Below are 23,026 nucleotides of genomic sequence, written 5' to 3'. Positions count from 1 at the left end.
GATTCCACCATCCGCCAGTATGACTCTGCAGTTAAAAAGTTGGCAAAATTTTTGATAGACTCAGACGTGAACTGTATGAACTTGAACCTTACAGTCACTTTCTTTAGATCTTTATTAGAATCAGGTCTGGCAGCCAATACTATCACCACTATTAAATCTGCTTTGAAAAAGATCTTCCTAGTGGGTTTTAACATAGACTTAACCGACTCTTTGTTAGCTTCAATTCCGAAAGCCTGTGCCAGACTGAAACCGGTTACTCGTCCTACCCCGGTGACCTGGTTCCTTAATGATGTACTCAAATTGGCTTCTGATACCCTTAACAGTTCTTGTGATTACATTCCCCTTCTCAGGAAAACACTTTTCCTGGTGAGCTTGGCTTCCGGGGCAAGAATTTCTGAACTGGCAGCCTTGTCGAGAGACCCGGGTCATATTGAGTTCCTGCCTTCGGGAGAGGTCCTTCTTTCACCTAACAAATTCTTTTTGGCTAAGAACGAAGACCCTCAGAACAGATGGTCCTCCTGGAAAATTGTTCCCCTCACGCAAGACCCGTCTCTGTGCCCTGTTACTACTCTTAGGTCTTATTTATCCCGGACCTCCTCTAACTCCTCGGGGCCTCTATTCGTTAGAGAACAAGGCGGTACCATTACTATTAAAGGGATCAGGCAACAAATTTTGTATTTTATTAAACAAGCTAGCCCTGACTCTTTTCCTCTTGCACATGATATCAGAGCGGTTGCTACTTCGGTGAACTTTTTTCACCACATGAATTTTACGGACCTTTCCAGGTATACAGGGTGGAAATCACCGTCAGTGTTCAAGAAACACTACCTTAAACATTTGGAAGCCCTAAAATTTTCTACAGTAGCTGCAGGGAGCGTAGTTACTCCCAGGTAACTCACAGGTTGATGCCTTGTCTCTTTATCTCTCCCTCTTACCTGCCTCATTTATACCCTATTGTATTCGTTGGTCTCGCACCTGAATACTGTTATTATATTTGTAAATTTTTAAAACTCCTGAGTATCTGTATATATTATCACTCACGGCATTATTATACCTACCTTATTTGTCAATTGTCTACCAAGTGGATTTATGTTCATATTTAAGATACCCTTATAATTGTTTTTTGGTACTCATCTCTGATTAAAGCATCCTGTATTTCCCTTACGCTTATGTTTTTTCCTTTATTTTGCAAGTTTGGTGACATTTCTCTTGTATAGATTCACTGGGCGGCACAGGTTCGAGCCCAGAAAGGGGATTTTGACGTAGGAAAAATCTATTTCTGGGCGAGGGACCTGTGCCGCCCAGTGAACCCTCCCAGCTCCTCTCCTTTGGAGTCCCCAAACTTTGGGTGCTAAGGAGTTGGGTTCTGAGCGGATGCAGTGTTAGTAGTACCGAGTGAGGTTGAACGGCTCTCCTCTATTGGGGTTTCTGTTGTGGATGAATCTAAATAGTGCGGGACCTCTGGATTATACGCCCAATTTTATACCGACACCAATAGGTGAGCGAGCTAGTTAACCTAGCACTCCTTTACATTTTTTCTCTGGTATATTTAGCAGTAAATTACCTAAGAATAAGTGCTAAATGGAGCTTATTCACTGGGCGGCACAGGTCCCTCGCCCAGAAATAGATTTTTCCTACGTCAAAATCCCCTTTTTAATAGTTTGGTTTTACCCCTAAGGGTTCTGCATGATAACCATGTGTCACCGGCAACTAATTTCCTTTGATTATTTGAACGATTCATCATATCAAATTGTTTAGTTTAAAAATGGCATTTTTCCGATTTTCAAATATTTTCGTCATGGGCCTGAGAGGGTTAAAAGACAGGTTTTAGACATTGTGACATTATGATAGGTTTCTTACTATTTAATCATGTGCTGTTTAAAGATTTGGGGCTGCTTTAATCTCTTTTGATACGCTTTCAAACAGCCAACATAACTAACATAAAATTTTGAAAAATGTTATTTTCATTAGTAAAATAAATTTTTGAATATACTTACCCGATGATCATGTAGCTGTCAACTCCGTTGCCCGACAGAAATCTACGGTCGGGATACGCCAGCGATCGCTATACAGGTGGGGGTGTACACAACAGCGCCATCTGTGGTCAGGTACTCAAGTACTTCTTGTCAACAAGACCTCAATTTTCTCCTCGGTCCACTGGTTCTCTATGGGGAGGAAGGGCGGGTCCTTTAAATCATGATCATCGGGTAAGTATATTCAAAAATTTATTTTACTAATGAAAATAACATTTTTCAATATTAATCTTACCCGATGATCATGTAGCTGATTCACACCCAGGGTGGTGGCTGGAGACCAGCATACATGTTAACAAAGAAGCTAAGTATCCCGTATTACATTTTATTAGTTATTCAAAATAACAATATAAAATAAATAAGTACCTGGTAAGGAAGTCGACTTGAACCATTACTCTGCCTTTATTAAGTACGTCTTCCTTACTGAGCGTAGCGGTCCTCTTAGGATGCTGAACAACTCTTAGGTGCTGAAGTATAAAGGGCTGCAACCCATACTAAAGGACCTCATCACAACCTCTAACCTAGGCGCTTCTCAAGAAAGAATTGACCACCCGCCAAATCAACCAGGATGCGGAAGGCTTCTTAGCCGACCGTACAACCCAAAAACAACAATAAAAAGTATTCAAGAGAAAGGTTAAAAAAGGTTATGGGATTATGGGAATGTAGTGGCTGAGCCCTCACCTACTACTGCACTCGCTGCTACGAATGGTCCCAGGGTGTAGCAGTTCTCGTAAAGAGACTGGACATCTTTGAGATAGAATGATGCGAACACTGACTTGCTTCTCCAATAGGTTGTATCCATAACACTCTGCAGAGAACGGTTCTGTTTGAAGGCCACTGAAGTAGCCACAGCTCTCACTTCATGTGTCCTTACCTTCAGCAAAGCAAGGTCTTCTTCCTTCATATGAGAATGAGCTTCTCTAATCAGAAGCCTGATGTAGTAAGAAACTGCGTTCTTAGACATTGGTAGTGAAGGCTTCTTAACAGCACACCATAAGGCTTCCGATTGTCCTCGTAAGGGTTTAGACCTTTTTAGATAGTACCTAAGAGCTCTGACTGGGCAAAGTACTCTCTCCAGTTCGTTACCCACCAAGTTGGACAGGCTAGGGATCTCGAACGATTTAGGCCAAGGACGTGAAGGAAGCTCGTTTTTAGCCAAAAAACCGAGCTGCAAGGAACACGTAGCCGTTTCAGATGTGAAACCTATGTTCCTGCTGAAGGCGTGGATCTCACTTACTCTTTTAGCTGTTGCTAGGCATACGAGGAAAAGAGTTTTTAATGTGAGGTCCTTAAAAGAGGCTGATTGGAGCGGTTCAAATCTAGATGACATAAGGAACCTTAGGACTACGTCTAGATTCCAGCCTGGAGTGGACAACCGACGTTCCTTTGAGGTCTCAAAAGACCTAAGGAGGTCCTGTAGATCTTTGTTGGTGGAAAGATCCAAGCCTCTGTGGCGGAAAACCGCTGCCAACATACTTCTGTAACCCTTGATCGTAGGAGCTGATAGGGATCTAACGTTCCTTAGATGTAACAGGAAGTCAGCAATCTGGGTTACAGTGGTACTGGTTGAGGAAACTGCATTGGCCTTGCACCAGCTTCGGAAGACTTCCCATTTAGATTGATAGACTCTGAGAGTGGATGTCCTCCTTGCTCTGGCAATCGCTCTGGCTGCCTCCTTCGAAAAGCCTCTAGCTCTTGAGAGTCTTTCGATAGTCTGAAGGCAGTCAGACGAAGAGCGTGGAGGTTTGGGTGTACCTTCTTTACATGAGGTTGACGCAGAAGGTCCACTCTTAGAGGGAGAGTCCTGGGAACGTCGACCAGCCATTGCAGTACCTCTGTGAACCATTCTCTCGCGGGCCAGAGGGGAGCAACCAACGTCAGCCGTGTCCCTTTGTGAGAGGCGAACTTCTGAAGTACCCTGTTGACAATCTTGAACGGCGGGAATGCATACAGGTCGAGATGGGACCAATCCAGCAGAAAGGCATCCACGTGAACTGCTGCTGGGTCTGGAATCGGAGAACAATACAATGGGAGCCTCTTGGTCATCGAGGTAGCGAACAGATCTATGGTTGGCTGACCCCACAGGGTCCAAAGTCTGCTGCAAACATTCTTGTGAAGGGTCCACTCTGTGGGAATGACCTGACCCTTCCGGCTGAGGCGATCTGCCATGACATTCATATCGCCCTGAATGAACCTCGTTACCAGCGTGAGCCTTCGATCTTTTGACCAAATGAGGAGGTCCCTTGCGATCTCGAACAACTTCCTCGAATGAGTCCCCCCCTGCTTGGAGATGTAAGCCAAGGCTGTGGTGTTGTCGGAGTTCACCTCCACCACCTTGTTTAGCTGGAGGGACTTGAAGTTTATTAAGGCCAGATGAACTGCCAACAACTCCTTGCAATTGATGTGAAGTGTCCTTTGCTCCTGATTCCATGTTCCCGAGCATTCCTGTCCGTCCAATGTCGCACCCCAGCCCGAGTCTGATGCGTCCGAGAAGAGACGGTGGTCGGGGGTCTGAACAGCTAACGAAAGACCTTCCTTGAGAAGAATGCTGTTCTTCCACCACGTTAGAGTAGACCTCATCTCTTCGGAAACAGGAACTGAGACCGTCTCTAGCGTCATGTCCTTTATCCAGTGAGCAGCAAGATGATACTGAAGGGGGCGGAGGTGGAGTCTCCCTAACTCGATGAACATGGCCAGCGATGAAAGTGTCCCTGTTAGACTCATCCACTGCCTGACTGAGCATCGGTTCCTTCTCAGCATGCTCAGGATGCACTCTAGGGCTTGGTTGATCCTTGGGGCCGACGGAAAAGCCCGAAAAGCTCGACTCTGAATCTCCATACCCAGGTAAACAATGGTCTGGGATGGGACGAGCTGGGACTTCTCTAAATTGACCAGGAGGCCCAGTTCCTTGGTCAGATCCATAGTCCATCTGAGATTCTCCAGACAGCGACGACTTGTGGGAGCTCTTAAAAGCCAGTCGTCTAAATAGAGGGAGGCTCTGATGTCTGCCAAGTGAAGGAATTTCGCAATATTCCTCATCAGTCTCGTAAACACAAGAGGTGCCGTGCTTAGGCCAAAGCACAGGGCTTGGAACTGGTACACAACCTTTCCAAAGACGAATCTTAGGAAAGGTTGGGAGTCTGGATGGATGGGGACGTGAAAGTATGCGTCTTTCAGGTCTAACGAGACCATCCAGTCCTCCTGCCTGACCGCTGCTAGGACCGACTTCGTCGTCTCCATCGTGAACGTCTGCTTGGTGACATAAGCATTGAGAGCACTGACGTCCAGCACCGGTCTCCAACCTCCTGTCTTCTTGGCTACGAGGAAGAGACGGTTGTAAAAGCCCGGGGATTGATGATCCCGGACTATAACCACTGCTTCCTTTTGTAGCAAGAGCGACACCTCTTGTTGCAACGCTAGCCTCTTGTCCTTCTCCTTGTAGTTGGGAGAGAGGTTGATGGGAGATGTAGTTAGAGGGGGATTGAGGCAGAACGGAATTCTGTATCCCTCCCTTAGCCACTTCACAGACTGAGCGTCTGCACCTCTGCTCTCCCAAGCTTGCCAGAAGGTCTTGAGTCTGGCTCCTACTGCTGTCTGGAGAGGAAGGCAGTCAAAACTTGCCTTTTGCGGACTTGGAACCCTTCTTGGACTTGCCACGGTGACTGTCTGCACGGGTACCTCCTCTGCTGGAGGTTCTGCCACGAAAGGGCGGGATGAACCTAGAAGCAGGTGTATCAGCTGCTAAAGGGCGGAAGGGTCTAGGCACGGAAGGTAAGGTTTTAGCCTTACGTGCAGAAGAAGCCATGAGGTCATGCGTATCCTTCTGGATAAGAGAGGCAGCCATCCCCTTAATCAACTCCTCCGGAAACAAACACTTGGAGAGAGGAGCAAACAGCAGCTCTGACTTCTGGCAAGGAGTGATACCAGCAGATAAGAAGGAGCACAGATGTTCTCTCTTCTTGAGGACCCCTGATACATATGAAGCCGCAAGTTCACCAGACCCATCCCGTATTGCCTTGTCCATGCTGGACATGATCAGCATGGCCGAGTCCTTGTCAGAAGGGGAAGTCTTCCTGCTTAAGGCTCCCAAACACCAATCGAGGAAGTTGAATATCTCGAAGGCACGAAAGACTCCCTTCAACAAATGATCAAGATCGGAAAGTGACCAGCAGATCTTCGAACGTCTCATAGCCAACCTGCGGGGAGAGTCAACCAGACTTGAGAAGTCGGCCTGGGCAGAGGCAGGAACCCCCAAGCCAGGTTCCTCTCCCGTGGCATACCAGACGCTCGACTTAGAAGCCAGCTTGGGAGGAGGAAACACAAAAGAGGTCCTTCCCAGTTGCTTCTTGGAATGCAACCAGTCCCCCATAACCCTCAAAGCTCTCCTTGATGATCTGGCGAGAACAAGCTTGGTGAAGGCAGGCGCAGCAGACTGCATGCCCATAGCAAACTCGGAGGGCGGAGAACGAGGGGTTGCAGACACAAAGTGTTCAGGATACAATTCTCTGAACAAAGTAAGGACTTTGCGAAAGTCTAAGGAGGGTGGCGAAGACTTGGGTCCTTCAACATCAGAGTGAGGATCATCCAGATGAGCAGCTTCATCCTCCGATACATCCTCATCCGAAAGTTGAGTTGTGAGTGGCAAAGGCAGAGCAGCAAGCTGAGCGGCTGAATCCTGCAGAACGGGTGCATGCGTACCTGCGGATCCATCATCATGCCTCTGCTGGACAGACTGTGAGCTGGCAACAACAAAAGCAGAGGGCCGGTGTGTGGGAGGGTCTGCGGTGGGCTGAGGAGCATGCGGAATGGTATGCAGAGCATGAGGTAAGGCATGCGGCTCATGCTGCATGGTATGCGGCTCATGCTGCATGGTATGCGGCTCATGCTGCATGGTATGCGGAGCATGCTGTAAGGTCTGCAGAGCATGCTGCATGGGCTGAGGAGAATGCCGCATAGTGCTGGAACCCGGCAACTCCTGATGCGGCAGCTCACGCATGTTAGCAGATGGTGCAGCAAGAACATGCGTCTGGCAGTGAGGACTGGGCATCGGTGGAGGAGCTCTCACAGGTGGGGTGTGGGAGCAGGCAGCCGCAGTATCTGCTGAGCGCACAACCTCTGCGGGTTGTAGGTTAACAGGAGAGGTGTTAACCTTCTCGGCATGATACTCCTGCATAAAAGCCGCAAGCTGAGACTGCATAGTCTGCAGCATGGACCACTTAGGGTCTACTGTGGCTGGAGCAACAACAGACGGAGCAGAGGCCTGTTGAGGGACCACTCTACCTCTCTTGGGAGGTGTGCAGTCATCAGATGACTGTGGCGAGTCCGAACTGACCCAGTGGCTACACCTGGGCCGTTGGACTAGCTCGGAAGGGACCTTGCGTTTGAGCGGTCGTGAGACCTTGGTCCGCCGTTTCCTCCTGGAAACCTCTTCCACAGACGAGGAATGTAAGGGCTCATTCGTCTGGGAGTGGAAGGGACGATCCTTAGCAGATGCGTCCGCAACCACTGAGGATACATCCGTGCGCCGATCAAGGCCTGCCGAACCCTTTGGTCCTTCGACATTGCTTCTCCCCTGGGCTTGGGAGCTTGCAAGAGGTCCCGGACTGGGAGGACGACTGGCACGCACAGATGTACCCTCATGCGCAACACTGACACTGACACTATGCACAGCACTAGCACTAACACTTCCCACTGCACTCTTCGCTTTCAGCTCTCTGACATCTGCCAAGAGCTGATTGCGGTCACTAACCAACGACTCCACCTTATCACCGAGAGCCTGAATGGCACGCAACATATCAGCCATTGCAGGCTGAGCACTCGTAGCAGGTTCGGGAGTCACCACCACAGGGGAAGGAAAAGGTTGAGGGGCATGGGGAGAGGAAAAATCCACAGAGCGAGAAGAACTCCTCCTATCTCTCTCCTTCTCTAACCTACGTGTATATCTGAGGAATTCATTAAAATCGAATTCCGAAAGCCCATCACATTCCCCACATCGATCTTCCAATTGACAGGATTTTCCCCTACAATTGGAACATACGGTGTGAGGATCTATAGAGGCCTTCGGAAGACGCCTATTACAAGTCCTAACACTACACTGCCTGTATTTAGGAACTTGGGAATGGTCAGACATCTTGAATTTTAGAGGTAGTCAAGGGGGAATTCCAAAATAAAGCAAAGATCGTTAACCAATGAATCAAATTAATTCCAAAAGCTTGCTAAGCTAAGGATAAAGCTTCCTGTACAGCGAAGGCTAAATTTCAGAGCAAATACATCACCAAAACGTGAACAAAAGACTCCAAAATCAACAGCGTATCCATGTAGGTCTTGCCGGCGGCACGACAGAGGAAAAATTGAGGTCTTGTTGACAAGAAGTACTTGAGTACCTGACCACAGATGGCGCTGTTGTGTACACCCCCACCTGTATAGCGATCGCTGGCGTATCCCGACCGTAGATTTCTGTTGGGCAACGGAGTTGACAGCTACATGATCATCGGGTAAGATTAATATTGAAAAATCGCATTTTTGCCATTTTTTTCGATATTTTGACTTGAAAATAAAAGGGTTAAAGTGTGTGTTTTTTTTCTTCAAATAATTTTTAAAACCTATCCTATGTAGTACTCTACTAGAATCTACAAATAAAAGAATAAATTAGTTTACAACTGGGTTCTGGTTTAATTTTAAGTTTTAAGAGGCCCAGATTTTGAGCAAGTGTCAAATTACGTCATTGCTTGAGCTCTGATGACCTTGACCTTGACCTATTTTAATATTTCTTACTTTCATCTTGTAGCATGCCCTATAAGCTACATTTTGATGGGTATTTCATGCAAATAGCTTATTTCCTTACTGAGTTATTATTAAGATTTGAATTTCCCCTACTCCAAATTTTTGCGGAAATTTTTAGTATGGTCAATAGCTACAAAACCATCCCTAGCAAGATTACAGCTGGGTTTCAGAATGTCTACCCTCGCTAAAATGATGCCCCAGGTGATGTTCTTTCAGAAAATAGTGAGTAACCTAGGGGCCCTTTTTAGCAAACGAACACCCCTTGGCTCCAGGAGTATAATTCTTTCAGCTAAATAATTATTTACATATTGTACAATAACCAAAATGTAATACATCCTATCCTGCAGTCACCAGTTAGCATTAGAATTGTTGTTTCTAATGTATTTATAACGTTTATATAAAATCTCATATGTTGCCCTCATGTAATGTCATTCATTCAGTAACAAAATTATATTAGAATATTGTGCATAAACTTAATTGTGGTAAATGAGTAAGAAATTCTTCATTATATACACTACAATAATAACACATGTTACTCTGTAGCAACTATGTACCTAGACAGAAACCTGATAAAATGCATATTTTGTATAGTATACATTCAAATCATTACTTATTGAACAGCATATACTAGAATTCCATATTATACAGTACTTATGTCAAAATTTGTAATCTTTCAATGGGCAATTCTTACTCATCATGTATTTTCTCTATATAATTGACTGTAAGTATTTAAATTTTGTAATACTACCTGAGTACCATATCAGCCCTGATGAATGACATTTGTCTAGTAATCAATAGGGTGGAAAAGGTAGGTAAAATGTCACAGCCAATGCCATCCATTCAAAAAGGACTCACCCATACACGCAAACCGCGACCGGGTTGCCTGTCGTGCTGTACTTTGTAAGCTTTGTATTTTGCACAATAAATTGTTTCTCTCTCTCTCTCTCTCTCTCTCCACCCCTTGGAAAGTGAAATATGATAAGATCAGCGTAATCTGGTACTAATGACACAGGGACTGAATCATGCACCAAAAGTGCAGGGATTGTAGCCAGGGGATCAGTTTCTGGTAGAGATTCGTGACCACTAGTTCTTACAGGCAATAATACTGTACATTAACAAAGGTATCATTAATATGCAATGTAAGTACAGTAACTCTTGGCTATCATCCTCAGTTACCATAGTCACTGAGGGCTATGGAAAAGGAGGAGCGGAGTACGGAATATCGTGTGTCATAGAAACAAGCTTACGATTCTTGCTGTGTCTGAAAGAAGACGAGGAAGGGGAACGATCCCTCTTAGCTCGTTTCTTACGACTAGAATATTTCTCCCACTAGTAGGATGGCCGCTCCCTAAAAAAATCACAAGGGAATTTCAAGGAACACCGCTTACCACGGCTGTTTGAGCAAAGGGGACGCATATCAATCTCGACCCGGTTCATAAATGATCGCCCTTGTGCTTCGATTTTGTCAATACCTTTCCATAGCAAATCTTCCCCTATACAATCACGCCATCCCTTTCTTTGGCTTCCTCTCTTCCAACTCCTTTGTATGTTTTCCAACAGGATGTTCATCTCTTCATAACAAGTGTCCATACCATCTAGCCCTTCCCTCCCGTATTTTCTTTGACACTTCAACTACCTTTGTTGATCTTCTTATATCCTCATTTCAAATCCTGTCCCCCCCTAGTTACTCCAGACATTCATCTCAACATTCTCATTTCTGTTATACAGTAACCATGTTCTCCTCTGTCTTTCTTATACATGCTGTTTCTGTTCCATAAAACATAGCTGGTCTTATACTATTAATAATAATAATAATAATAATAATAATAATAATAATAATAATAATAATAATAATAATAAAAAGAATAACGATTACAGTAATAAAAATAATAATAATTATGATAATAATAAATGATAAAATAGTTACTAATAACATATGATAAATTAATAATTTTCCAATCAGTCAAAGTTTAAGAAAATGTTATTTTGATAATAAAATAAATTTTTGAATATACTTACCCGGTGATTATAATAGCTGCAACTCTGTTGCTCGACAGAAAACTCTAAGGTAAAACTCGCCAGCGATCGCTACACAGGTTGCGGGTGTGCCCAACAGCGCCATCTGTCGTCCAGATACCCAGTACTCAATGTAAACAAAGACTCAATTTTCTCCTCGTTCCACTGCGTCTCTATTGGGGAGGAAGGGAGGGTCCTTTAATTTATAATCACCGGGTAAGTATATTCAAAAATTTATTTTATTATCAAAATAACATTTTTCAATATTTAACTTAGCCGGTGATTATAATAGCTGATTCACACCCAGGGGGGTGGGTAGAGACCAGCAATATATGTTTACATTATTATGAGCTAAGAGTTTTTATTTCATTTTAGAAGTTATCAAAATAACAAAAACAAAATAAATAGGTACCTGGTAAGGAAGTCGACTTGAACAATTACTCTGCCTTTTTAAGTACGTCTTCCTTACGGAGCCTCGCGATCCTCTTAGGATGCTGAGCGACCCCTAGGATCTGAAGTATCAAGGGTTGCAACCCATACAACAGGACCTCATCAAAACCCCTAATCTAGGCGCTCTCAAGAAATGACTTTGACCACCCGCCAAATCAACCAGGATGCGAAAGGCTTCTTAGCCTTCCGGACAACCCAAAAAACAACAATAAAAACATTTCAAGAGAAAGATTAAAAGGTTATGGAATTAGGGAATTGTAGTGGTTGAGCCCTCACTCACTACTGCACTCGCTGCTACGAATGGTCCCAGTGTGTAGCAGTCCTCGTAAAGAGACTGGACATCCTTAAGATAAAAAGACGCGAACACTGACTTGCTTCTCCAATAGGTTGCGTCCATTATACTTCGCAGAGATCTATTTTGTTTAAAGGCCACGGAAGTTGCGACAGCTCTAACTTCATGTGTCCTTACCTTCAGCAAAGCTTGGTCTTCCTCACTCAGATGGGAATGAGCCTCTCGTATTAACAGTCTGATAAAATAGGATAAAGCATTCTTTGACATAGGCAAAGATGGTTTCTTAACTGAACACCATAAAGCTTCAGACAGGCCTCGTAAAGGTTTAGTTCGTTTTAAATAGAACTTAAGAGCTCTCACAGGGCATAAGACTCTTTCTAGTTCATTGCCAACCATATTCGATAAGCTTGGAATATCGAACGATTTCGGCCAAGGTCGAGAAGGCAGCTCGTTTTTGGCTAGAAAACCAAGTTGTAGTGAACATGTAGCCTTTTCTGATGAAAATCCGATGTTCTTGCTGAAGGCATGAATCTCACTGACTCTTTTAGCTGTGGCTAAGCATACCAGGAAAAGAGTCTTTAAGGTGAGATCTTTCAGGGAGGCTGATTGTAGCGGCTCGAACCTGTCTGACATGAGGAATCTTAGTACCACGTCTAAATTCCAACCAGGTGTAACCAAACGACGCTCCTTCGTGGTCTCAAAAGACTTAAGGAGGTCCTGTAGATCTTTATTGTTGGAAAGATCTAAGCCTCTGTGACGGAAGACTGATGCCAACATGCTTCTGTAACCCTTGATAGTCGGAGCTGAAAGTGATCGTTCTTTCCTCAGGTATAAGAGGAAGTCAGCTATTTGAGTTACAGAGGTACTGGTCGAGGATACAGATACTGACTTGCACCAGTTTCGGAAGACTTCCCACTTCGATTGGTAGACTCTAAGGGTGGATGTTCTCCTTGCTCTAGCAATCGCCCTGGCTGCCTCCTTCGAAAAGCCTCTAGCTCTCGAGAGTCTTTCGATAGTCTGAAGGCAGTCAGACGAAGAGCGTGGAGGCTTTGGTGTACCTTCTTTACGTGTGGCTGACGTAGAAGGTCCACCCTTAGAGGAAGAGTTCTGGGAACGTCTACTAGCCATCGAAGTACCTCGGTGAACCATTCTCTCGCGGGCCAGAGGGGAGCAACTAGCGTCAACCTTGTCCCTTCGTGAGAGGCGAACTTCTGCAGTACCTTGTTGACAATCTTGAACGGTGGGAATGCATATAGATCTAGATGTGACCAATCTAGGAGAAAGGCATCTATATGAACTGCTGCTGGGTCCGGGATTGGTGAGCAATATATTGGGAGCCTCTTGGTCATCGAGGTTGCAAAGAGATCTATGGTTGGCTGGCCCCAAGTGGCCCAAAGTCTCTTGCATACATCCTTGTGGAGGGTCCATTCTGTTGGAATTACTTGTCCCTTCCGACTGAGACAATCTGCCATGACATTCAAGTTGCCTTGGATGAACCTCGTTACTAGCGATATGTTTAGACCTTTTGACCAGGTGAGGAGGTCCCTTGCGATCTCGTACAACGTCAGTGAGTGGGTCCCTCCTTGCTTGGAGATGTACGCCAAAGCCGTGGTGTTGTCCGAGTTCACCTCCACCACTTTGCCTTGAAGGAGAGACCTGAAGCTTTTCAAGGCCAGATGTACTGCCAGTAGCTCCTTGCAGTTGATATGCATTGTCCTTTGACTCGAGTTCCATATTCCCGAGCATTCCCGACCGTCTAATGTCGCGCCCCAGCCTACGTCCGATGCGTCCGAGAAGAGAGCGTGGATGGGAGTCTGAACAGCCAGGGGCAGACCCTCTCTGAGGCTGATACTGTCCTTCCACCACGTCAGGCAAGACTTCATCTTCTCGGAAATGGGGATCGAGACCGCTTCTAGCGTCTTGTCCTTTTTCCAGTGAAATGCTAGGTGATATTGAAGAGGACGGAGGTGTAGTCTTCCTAATGACACAAACTGTTCCAGGGATGATAGCGGCCCTATCAGACTCATCCACTTCCTGACTGAACCTCGTTCCTTCTTCAGCATGTTCTGGATGCATAGCTGGGCTTGGCTTGTTCTGGGGGCCGACGGAAAAGCCCGAAAAGCTAGACTGTGAATCTCCATCCCTAAATACACAATAGTTTGGGATGGGACCACTTGTGACTTTTCCATATTGACAAGGAGACCCAATTCCTTGGTCAGATCTAGAGTCCACTTTAGATCCTTCAGACAGCGACGACTGGAAGAAGCTCTGAGAAGCCAGTCGTCCAAATAGAGGGAGGCTCGGATGTCCGCTAAATGAAGGAATTTGGCTACATTCCTCATCAGCCTCGTAAACACAAGAGGAGCTGTGCTTAGGCCAAAGCACAGGGCTTGAAACTGGTAGACAACCTTTTCGAAAACGAATCTCAGAAAAGGTTGGGAGTCCGGGTGGATGGGGACGTGGAAGTAGGCGTCCCTTAGGTCTAAAGAGACCATCCAGTCTTCCCTTCTGACCGCTGCTAGAACCGACTTTGTGGTCTCCATGGAGAACGTCTGCTTTGTGACAAAGACATTCAGCGCACTGACGTCTAGCACCGGCCTCCACCCTCCTGTCTTCTTTGACACCAAGAAGAGGCGGTTGTAGAATCCCGGGGTTTGATGGTCCAAGACTTTGACTACCGCTCCCTTCTCTAGTAAGAGAGACACTTCCTGTTTCAATGCTCGTCTCTTGTCTTCCTCTCTGTACCTGGGAGAGAGATCGATGGGAGACGTTGCTAGAGGAGGTTTTCGTACAAACGGGATCTTGTACCCCTCTCTGAGCAACTTCACAGATTGTGCATCTGCGCCTCTCTTTTCCCAGGTCTGCCAGAAGTTCTTGAGTCTGGCTCCCACTGCTGTCTGAAGAAGCTGGCAGTCAGACTCTGCCCTTAAAGGACTTGGTTCCTTTCTTCTTTCCTCGTTTCCCTTCGGCACGAGCACCTCCTCTGCTGGAGGCTCTGCCACGAAAGGGCGGAATAAAACGGGAAGCTGGAGTGTCCATCCTTGGTCTAGCTGACAAGGTAGGCAAAGGGGTGGCTTTGCGAGCTGAGGACGCAACAAGATCGTGAGTATCCTTCTGTATCAAAGAAGCGGCAATTTCCTTAATCAGGTCTTCTGGAAAAAGGCACTTGGAAAGCGGAGCAAACAGAAGTTCGGATCTCTGGCATGGTGTAACTCCAGCTGAAAGGAATGAGCATAGGTTTTCACGCTTCTTAAGGACTCCGGACACAAATGATGCAGCAAGCTCATTAGACCCATCACGTACGGCCTTGTCCATGCAGGACATAATGAGCAAGGAAGTCTCCTTCTCTGTCGGAGAGATCTTTCTGCTTAGAGCTCCTAGACACCAGTCTAAGAAGTTAAAAACTTCGAAGGCTCTAAAGATACCTTTCAGCAGGTGGTCCAGGTCCGAAGATGACCAACATATCTTTGAGCGTCTCATGGCAAGGCGGCGGGGAGAGTCTACTAGGCTTGAGAAGTCGCCCTGGGCAGAGGCAGGAACTCCCAAGCCGAGAACTTCTCCCGTGGCATACCAGACGCTCGATCTAGAAGAGAGTCTAGCAGGGGGAAACGTAAAAGCTGTCTTCCCTAAACTCTTCTTGGACTGCAGCCATTCTCCTATCACACGCAAAGCTCTCTTGGACGAGCGTGCGAGGACGAGTCTAGTAAAGGCAGGAGTGGATGACGGCATGCCTAACACAAACTCTGACGGAGGAGAACGCGGAGCCACAGAAACAAACTGGTCCGGAAACATCTCTTTGAACAGGGCCAAAACTTTCCTAAAGTCCAAAGAGGGTTGCATAGACTTAGGCTCGTCCAGTTCTGAATGCGGTTCATCTACGTGTGCAGCAACATCATCATCAGAAAGTCCCTCATCCGATAACTGATGAGGGAACGGCAACGGAGTGGGTAACGGCTGGTAAGCTGAGTCCGGTCGCACGGGAGCATGCGTGACTGAGCCGGACGCAACGTCATGGAACTGTTGCCCAGTCTGTGAGCTGGCAACAACCATAGCAGCGCGGGGACGCACAGCGTCTACTCCAGACTGTCTGGACTGATGTGGGTGAGCAGTGGCAACCACACTGGGTTGCGGAGGTTGACGCACCGCGTCAAAACAAAAAAACTCTGACGGTTGTTGAACCTCACGAACGTCAACGGAGACCTCCGTGCGTCGCTGAACGTCAACATGCGGCTGGCAGATCACACTGGAACGCATGGGTGGCGGAACTCTCTCAACTGGTGTGCGTGAGAAGGTTACCTCAGCGTTCACCGGACGCACAACCGATCGTGTGGGCGGTTGTAGGCAAGGAGCTGCACTAGCTGGTGCGGCAGCAACCTTCTCCGCACGAAAGTCCTGCATAAGGGACGTTAGCTGAGACTGCATGTCTTGCAGTAGAGACCACTTAGGGTCTACAGGAGCAGGTGCGGCGACAGACGGTGTAACTGTCTGAAGCGGTACCGCTTTGCCTCTCTTAGGAGGAGAGCAGTCATCGGATGACTGCAGCGAGTCCGAACTGACCCAGTGGCTACAACTGGGCCGTTGGACTTGTGCGGAAGGGACCGACTTGCGCTTTAACGGTCGTGAGACCTTGGTCCAGGGTTTCTTGCGAGAAACACCTTCCGAAGACGAGGTATATATGGGCTCTCTCGTCTTAGTTAGGCAGGGGCGATCTTGGGTAGATACGCCCGATACCACGGAGGGAACGTCTGTTCGCTGATTAAAGCCTCTCGAACCCATTTGTTGTACGACATTGCTTCTCCCCTGGACTTGGGAGCTTGCAAGAGGTCCCGGACTAGGAGGACGACAGGCACGAACAGACGAACCCTCAAGCGCAACACTATCCACAACACTATCACTCACTTTAACACTTCCCACTGCACTTTTGCACTTCAGCTCCTTCACATCTGCCATAAGTTGATTACGGTCACTAGCAAGGGACTCAACTCTCTCACCCAGAGCTTGGATGGCACGCATCATATCAGCCATCGAAGGTTCCTGAGTGCCAGGAGGGGGATTAGGAGCAACCACTACAGGGGAAGGAATAGGTTGTGGGGCATGAGGAGAGGAAATATCGATAGAACGAGAGGAACTTCTCCTAATTCTATCTCTCTCTAGCCTACGTGTATACTTTTGGAATTCGATAAAATCGAATTCCGAAAGCCCAACGCACTCCTCACACCGATCTTCCAATTGACAGGTTTTATCCCGACAATTGGAACAAACAGTGTGAGGGTCGATAGAAGCCTTCGGAAGACGCCTTGAACAGTCCCTAGCATTGCACTTCCTAAATTTTGGGACTTGTGAAGGGTCAGCCATTTTGAATTGGTCAAAGGGGAATTCAAAAAACTATCAAAAAGTCATCAACAAAGAATCCGTTATCAAAAAGAGTTCAAGGATTTGTGAAGAGAAACCTTGCACAGCGAAAGCTCAAAACTAGAATAATGTACTTCACCAATTAGTTGTGAAAAAACTCCAGTTTAGCAACAGCGAGTAAGTACGTCTTGTCGTTAGCACGACAGAGAGAAAATTGAGTCTTTGTTTACATTGAGTACTGGGTATCTGGACGACAGATGGCGCTGTTGGGCACACCCGCAACCTGTGTAGCGATCGCTGGCGAGTTTTACCTTAGAGTTTTCTGTCGAGCAACAGAGTTGCAGCTATTATAATCACCGGCTAAGTTAAATATTGAAAAATAGCTTTTAAACCTAAAATCAGATTAACTGAACAAATTTTTGTACCTGCATTTTAAGTTGTTTCACTGTCCAAACATTGTGACAGTAGTCTTTGGCAAACTTTTTCAGCTCATCAACTTTGAGAAGATCTGTGTTAAAGTTGGTCCATGACATTAAAATTCCACAAGGGTTCCCTGCAAGACAGATTATGTTTGTAAAATTCAGTAGTCAAAATTTCAATCACAATACTGTCGAGTGCTAACAATTATCTGTTGTAAGAGCAAACCAATTAACAAAGATCAAAATAAATACAGTAGCTATTCAGGGTTTTTATGAATAAAAAATTTTTAAAGCAATTTGTATTTTTCCCAACTAAACAAACAGGAGTCCTTTACTATAGGAGATAGAAAACAGCAAAGCTCAACAAGGCAGTTAAAACTTATAACAAGGTGTAAACAACCAGCAGGTAGATTACCTGTCGAAGGCAGGGAAGCAACCGTCTTCTCTCCAGCTCATAGCTAACTCACTTGGATTGCAACTGGAGGATGGTGTTTGCGAGAAAGTTTGGATAAAAGGACTCAAGTTTGTATACTGTAGTTTGCTCCTACACAAATACAAACCATTATCTATTACTATAGGAGACTCATCTTAAAGTAGGAGGAAGTCCCTGTTCCAACTGGCTAGAACTTTGTCCAGGAACTGAAGACTCAAGCATGAGATGCTGAAGAGTCAAGCTTCCTACAACTTGTGACCCTTAAGCATGCCTATGGGGATATGGCTGTGCCTGAAAGTGGTTGTGCTTGAGCTAGAATCCACTGTGTTGTAAGCCTGGCAAAAGTGATGAGCTAGTCAAAGGTGTTGAAGGCCATTTTATGGACTACTGGTTTGACTGGATACCTCACATTCCTCCTTGTAAGGAGCATGGGGGAAAAGACTTCCCCATGTGCTTACCTTTACTTCAGATCAAGTCCAGCTGGTAAGGTTACCAAAGCTGTACCCCAAGATAGAATAACTATACTCAACTTAGAGCTTTTGTTCAGAGAGTTTATGTTTTAACTGAAAAGGAACACCCTTTACCCATAAAAGAAACCCTTTCTGGTACAACCCAAGAACATAAGTGGTGGGGTACCCTTAAAGTTGCACTCTTCGGCGCAGATGCAACAGTTCCTGCTTTACTTAAATCAGACAGCTCTGTCACTCACTGTCTAAAGGAAAAGGCAACCGTTTCAGCTGATATGTTTGACAGTAAGCAGAGTAATGAGAAACTTGATGTTCCTCATTCCTGTTTTCCTGAGGCTAAACTAACGAGTTTAGCTTTTTGATCTCGTGAAATTGAAGCTCTCTTGATGGACCTTGATGCTTATGGAGGTGTAAACCTAAATAGTATTTTTCCTTTATTTTTTATATAGACTGCAGATTTCTTTGCTCCAAAGTTATCTATTATTTTACGTAAGTTAGCAAGAAGAGGAGTTTTTAGCACTTGTTGGAGAATTGGTAATGTCACTCCACTTGTAAATGTGTTTGTGGTAGCTCAAGTCCAACTGATTACCGCCCAATTTCCGTATCTAAAGTTTTTGAATGCCTTTTGGCAGAGCGTCTTAATAGGTTTGCTGAAGGTAATTGTAGATTATTGTATATATTATCTTTCATATATGCACCCTTTACAATTCATAAATTCTGTCCGTTACAAACGCATGCGCATGAGCTGCACTGTCAGCACTCCGTGCATGCGCATAAATAGTCTTCTTGCTTCTCTTGGCACGAGTTGTACGCCTTGCAGAGCACCACTGTGCATAACCCCTTGCTGTATGGAATAAATGCAATCTATGAATCAGGATTTTACTTCTCCATCCCTGCAATCATCTGTCTTCATCTGCAAGACTTCATCACCTATCACCATGGCGCAGTGACTAAACCATTCAGCATTTGAAAGGAACACCGGAATCCAGCATCTGCATCGAGCCACCATTTTTCCTCGGCTGCATGTGGATTTTACAGTGTTTGTGCTTTGTTTGCGAACTGTTCATGTAGTGCCAGTGCAGTGTGGCATTAGTGATTTAATAACGGCTCAAACCTGTCTGACATTAGGAACTGTAGGACCACGTCTAAGTTCCAAGCAGGAGTTGAAATACGACGTTCCTTAGAGGTCTCGAAAGACTTAAGGAGGTCTTGGAGATCTTTGTTATTTGAAAGATCCAAGCCTTTATGTCTGAAAACAGAAGCCAACATGCTCCTGTAGCCTTTAATGGTGGGAGCAGAGAGGGAGCGAACATTTCTCAGATGCAGGAGAAAATCCGCAATCTGCGCTACAGAGGTACTGGATGAGGAAATAGAGGAGGACTTGCACCAATCTCTAAATACCTCCCACTTCAACTGGTAGACCTTGATAGTAGAAGATCTCTTAGCCCTCGCGATCGCTCTGGCTGTCTCCTTCGAAAATCCTCGAGCTCTTGAGAGTCTTTCGATAGTCTGAAGGCAGTCAGACGAAGCGCGGGGAGGCTTTGATGAAGTCTCTCTACGTGAGGCTGCCGTAAGAGATCCATCCGTAAAGGCAGACTCCTTGGGACGTCTACCAGCCATAGAAGTACCTCTGTGAACCACTCCCTCGCGGGCCAGAGGGGAGCAACCGTCAACCTTGTCCCTTCGTGAGAGGCGAACTTCTGCAACACCTTGTTGAGGATCTTGAACGGCGGAAATGCGTAAGCGTCCAGGTGAGACCAGTCCAACAGAAAAGTATCTATGTGGGCCGCCTCTGGATCTGGGACTGGAGAGCAATAAGTCGGGAGCCTTTTGGTCAGCGAGGTCGCAAAGAGGTCGATGGTGGGTTGACCCCAAGTCATCCAAAGACTCTTGCACACATCCTTGTGGAGGGTCCACTCTGTAGGGATCACCTAACCTCTCCGACTGAGACAGTCCGCCAAGACGTTCAATTTCCCTTGGACGAACCTCGTCAACAGTGAGATGCCTCGATCTTTTGACCAGATGAGGAGGTCCCTTGCGATGACGAAAAGAGCGTGGGAGTGAGTGCCTCCTTGCTTGGAGATGTAAGCCATGGCCGTGGTATTGTCCGCATTCACTTCTACCACCTTGTTCCGAAGCAGACTCTCGAAACTCGTCAGTGCTAAATGAACAGCCAACAGCTCCTTGCAGTTGATGTGAAGGCTCCTCTGGTCTGCCGTCCAAAGACCCGAACATTCCAGACTGTCCAGAGTCGCCCCCCAACCCAAATCCGACGCGTCTGAAAATAACACATGGTTTGGGTTCTTGACTGCCAGGGACAGACCTTCTCGAAGACGTATATTGCTGTCCCACCAGTTTAGGCAAGTCTTGACTGGCTCGGAGATCGGGATCGAGACTGCCTCCAAAGTTTTGTCCTTGTTCCAATGGGAGTCTAAATGGAACCAGAGAGGGCGTAGGTGAAGTCTCTCTAGAGAGATAAACTGTTCCAGGGATGAAAGCATCCCTAGGAGGCTCATCCAGCTTCTCACAGAGCAGTGGTCTTTCTCTAGCATGAGACGGACTTTGAGCAAGGCTTGCTCTATCCTGTTGGCAGACGGAAAAGCCCGAAAAGCTAGACTGCGAATATCCATCCCCAAATAGAGAATCGTTTGGGAGGGAGTCAGCTGAGACTTCTCTATGTTCACCAATAGGCCCAACTCCTTTGCAAGATCCAACGTCCATTGTAGGTCCTGCAGACAGCGATGACGGGACGACGCTCTGAGTAACCAGTCGTCCAGGTACAGGGAGGCTCGAATCCCCGACAAATGTAGGAATTTTGCTACATTTCTCATGAGCCTCGTAAAAACAAGAGGAGCAGGGCTGAGGCCGAAGCACAGTGCTCGGAATTTGTACACCACATTCCTGTATACAAACCTCAGATACGGCTGAGAATCTGGGTGTATAGGAATGTGGAAGTACGCATCCTGCAAGTCGAGAGAGACCATCCAGTCTCCCTCTCTGACTGCTGTCAGAACGGATTTGGTGGTCTCCATCGTAAACTTTGTTTTGACAACAAACACATTGAGAGCACTGACATCCAGCACCGGCCTCCAACCTCCTGTATGCTTTGGAACTAGGAAGAGACGGTTGTAAAACCCCGGTGATTGAAGGTCCGAGACTTTCACCACCGCCCCCTTCTCTAGCAACTGAGACACCTGCAGATGTAATGCCTGTCTCTTTGACTCCTCTCGATACCTGGGAGAGAGGTCTATAGGGACTTTTACTAGAGGAGGTCTCCGTACAAAAGGTATTTTGTACCCCTCCTTTAGCAACAAAACAGACTCCCGGTCTGCACCCCTCTTCTCCCAGGCCTGCCAGAAGTTAGTTAACCTGGCCTCTACTGCTGTCTGAGGACGTGGGCAGTCAGACTCTGCCACGGGAGGACTTAGATCCTCTCCTCTTACCTCTCTTACTATCGGCATGAGAGCCTCCCTTACTGGGAGCTCTGCCACGAAAGGGCGGGATAAATCTCGTCGCTGGAGTATCGAATTTAGGTCTAACGACATAAGAGGACGAAGGAGCAGCCTTACGCGCAGACGTGGCCATCAAATCATGGGTATCCTTCTGCACTAGAGACGCTGCGATATCCTTAATCAACTGCTGTGGGAACAGGGCAGAAGACAAAGGCGCAAAGAGTAGCTCTGAGCTTTGACAAGGAGTGACACCTGCAGACAGGAAAGAACAAAGAGTCTCCCTCTTCTTAAGAACTCCTGCCGTAAAAGTAGCAGCGAGTTCATTAGAGCCATGTCGGATAGCTTTGTCCATGCAGGACATAATTTGCACAGAGACATCACGGTCAGCCGAGGAGATCTTCCTGCTCAAGGCTCCCAGCGACCAATCCAAGAAGTTGAAAACTTCAAAGGCCCGATAAACTCCTTTGAGGAGATGATCTAGGTCTGAAGAGGACCAGCAAACTTTCGAGCGTCTCATGGCCAGACGACGAGGAGAGTCTACGAGGCTTGAGAAGTCTCCCTGGGCAGAGGCAGGTACTCCCAAGCCGAGAACTTCTCCCGTGTCATACCAGGCGCTCGCGCAAGAAGCCAGTTTAAAAGGGGGAAAAGCAAAAGCTGACCTCCCCAAACTCCTCCTGGTCATCAACCAGTCGCCTAGTAAACGCAAAGCTCTCTTAGAAGAGCGAGAGAGCACTAGCTTTGTGAACGACGGCGTCGAAGCAGCTAGGCCCAGCGTGAACTCTGATGGGGGCGAACGAGGAGCAGCAGACACAAAATGATCAGGAAAAAGTTCCTTAAAAATAAACATGATCTTTTTAAAATCAAGAGAGGGCTGAGCAACTTTAGGCTCCTCTCCATCCAAAAAAGTCCCCAAAGGCATATCAGTTGGAAGGGGATCAACGACTTCCTCATCCGACGGAACTTCGTCCGACAACTGCCGAGTCTCGTGATACGGAGAGACATGCTGAGGAGGCAACGCTTGACAGGCTATGTCAACATGCGACGGAGCAGCAGCAACAGCTGAGGAAACGACGTCACGCCGCGGCTGCAAAGACTGAAAGTCTTGAGACTGACAAACAACAACAGCCTGAGTTGATTGCCGTTCGACATCACGTCGAGACTGCATTGATTGCAGGGTCTGAGCAGGAAAAACAACTTCTGACTGCGGTGACAGACGCTCAACGTCACGTCGAGGCAACGGAGCCGGTCGGCGAACGTCAGTGCGGGGCTGCGGTGACAGCAGCTGAACGTCAGTTCGAGACTGCGGCAAAGGGGGTTCCACGTCACGTG

The 23,026-nt window shown here is 46.6% G+C and overlaps 1 protein-coding gene across 1 annotated transcript in view; it reads right to left on the bottom strand.

Moving 5' to 3' along the window:
- Nucleotides 1–23,026, bottom strand: part of LOC137643806 (uncharacterized) — a 94,830-nt gene that overhangs the window by 27,480 nt on the left and 44,324 nt on the right. The window contains exon 7 of the mRNA XM_068376493.1: nt 17,352–17,479. Within this exon, the coding sequence (XP_068232594.1) occupies nt 17,352–17,479 (128 nt within the window). The remainder of the gene's footprint in view (nt 1–17,351; nt 17,480–23,026) is intronic.

Source organism: Palaemon carinicauda, chromosome 7 (assembly GCF_036898095.1).
Source record: "Palaemon carinicauda isolate YSFRI2023 chromosome 7, ASM3689809v2, whole genome shotgun sequence".
In the NCBI taxonomy this organism is placed as follows: domain Eukaryota; kingdom Metazoa; phylum Arthropoda; class Malacostraca; order Decapoda; family Palaemonidae; genus Palaemon; species Palaemon carinicauda.
This window is presented reverse-complemented; position numbering and strand designations above follow the sequence as displayed.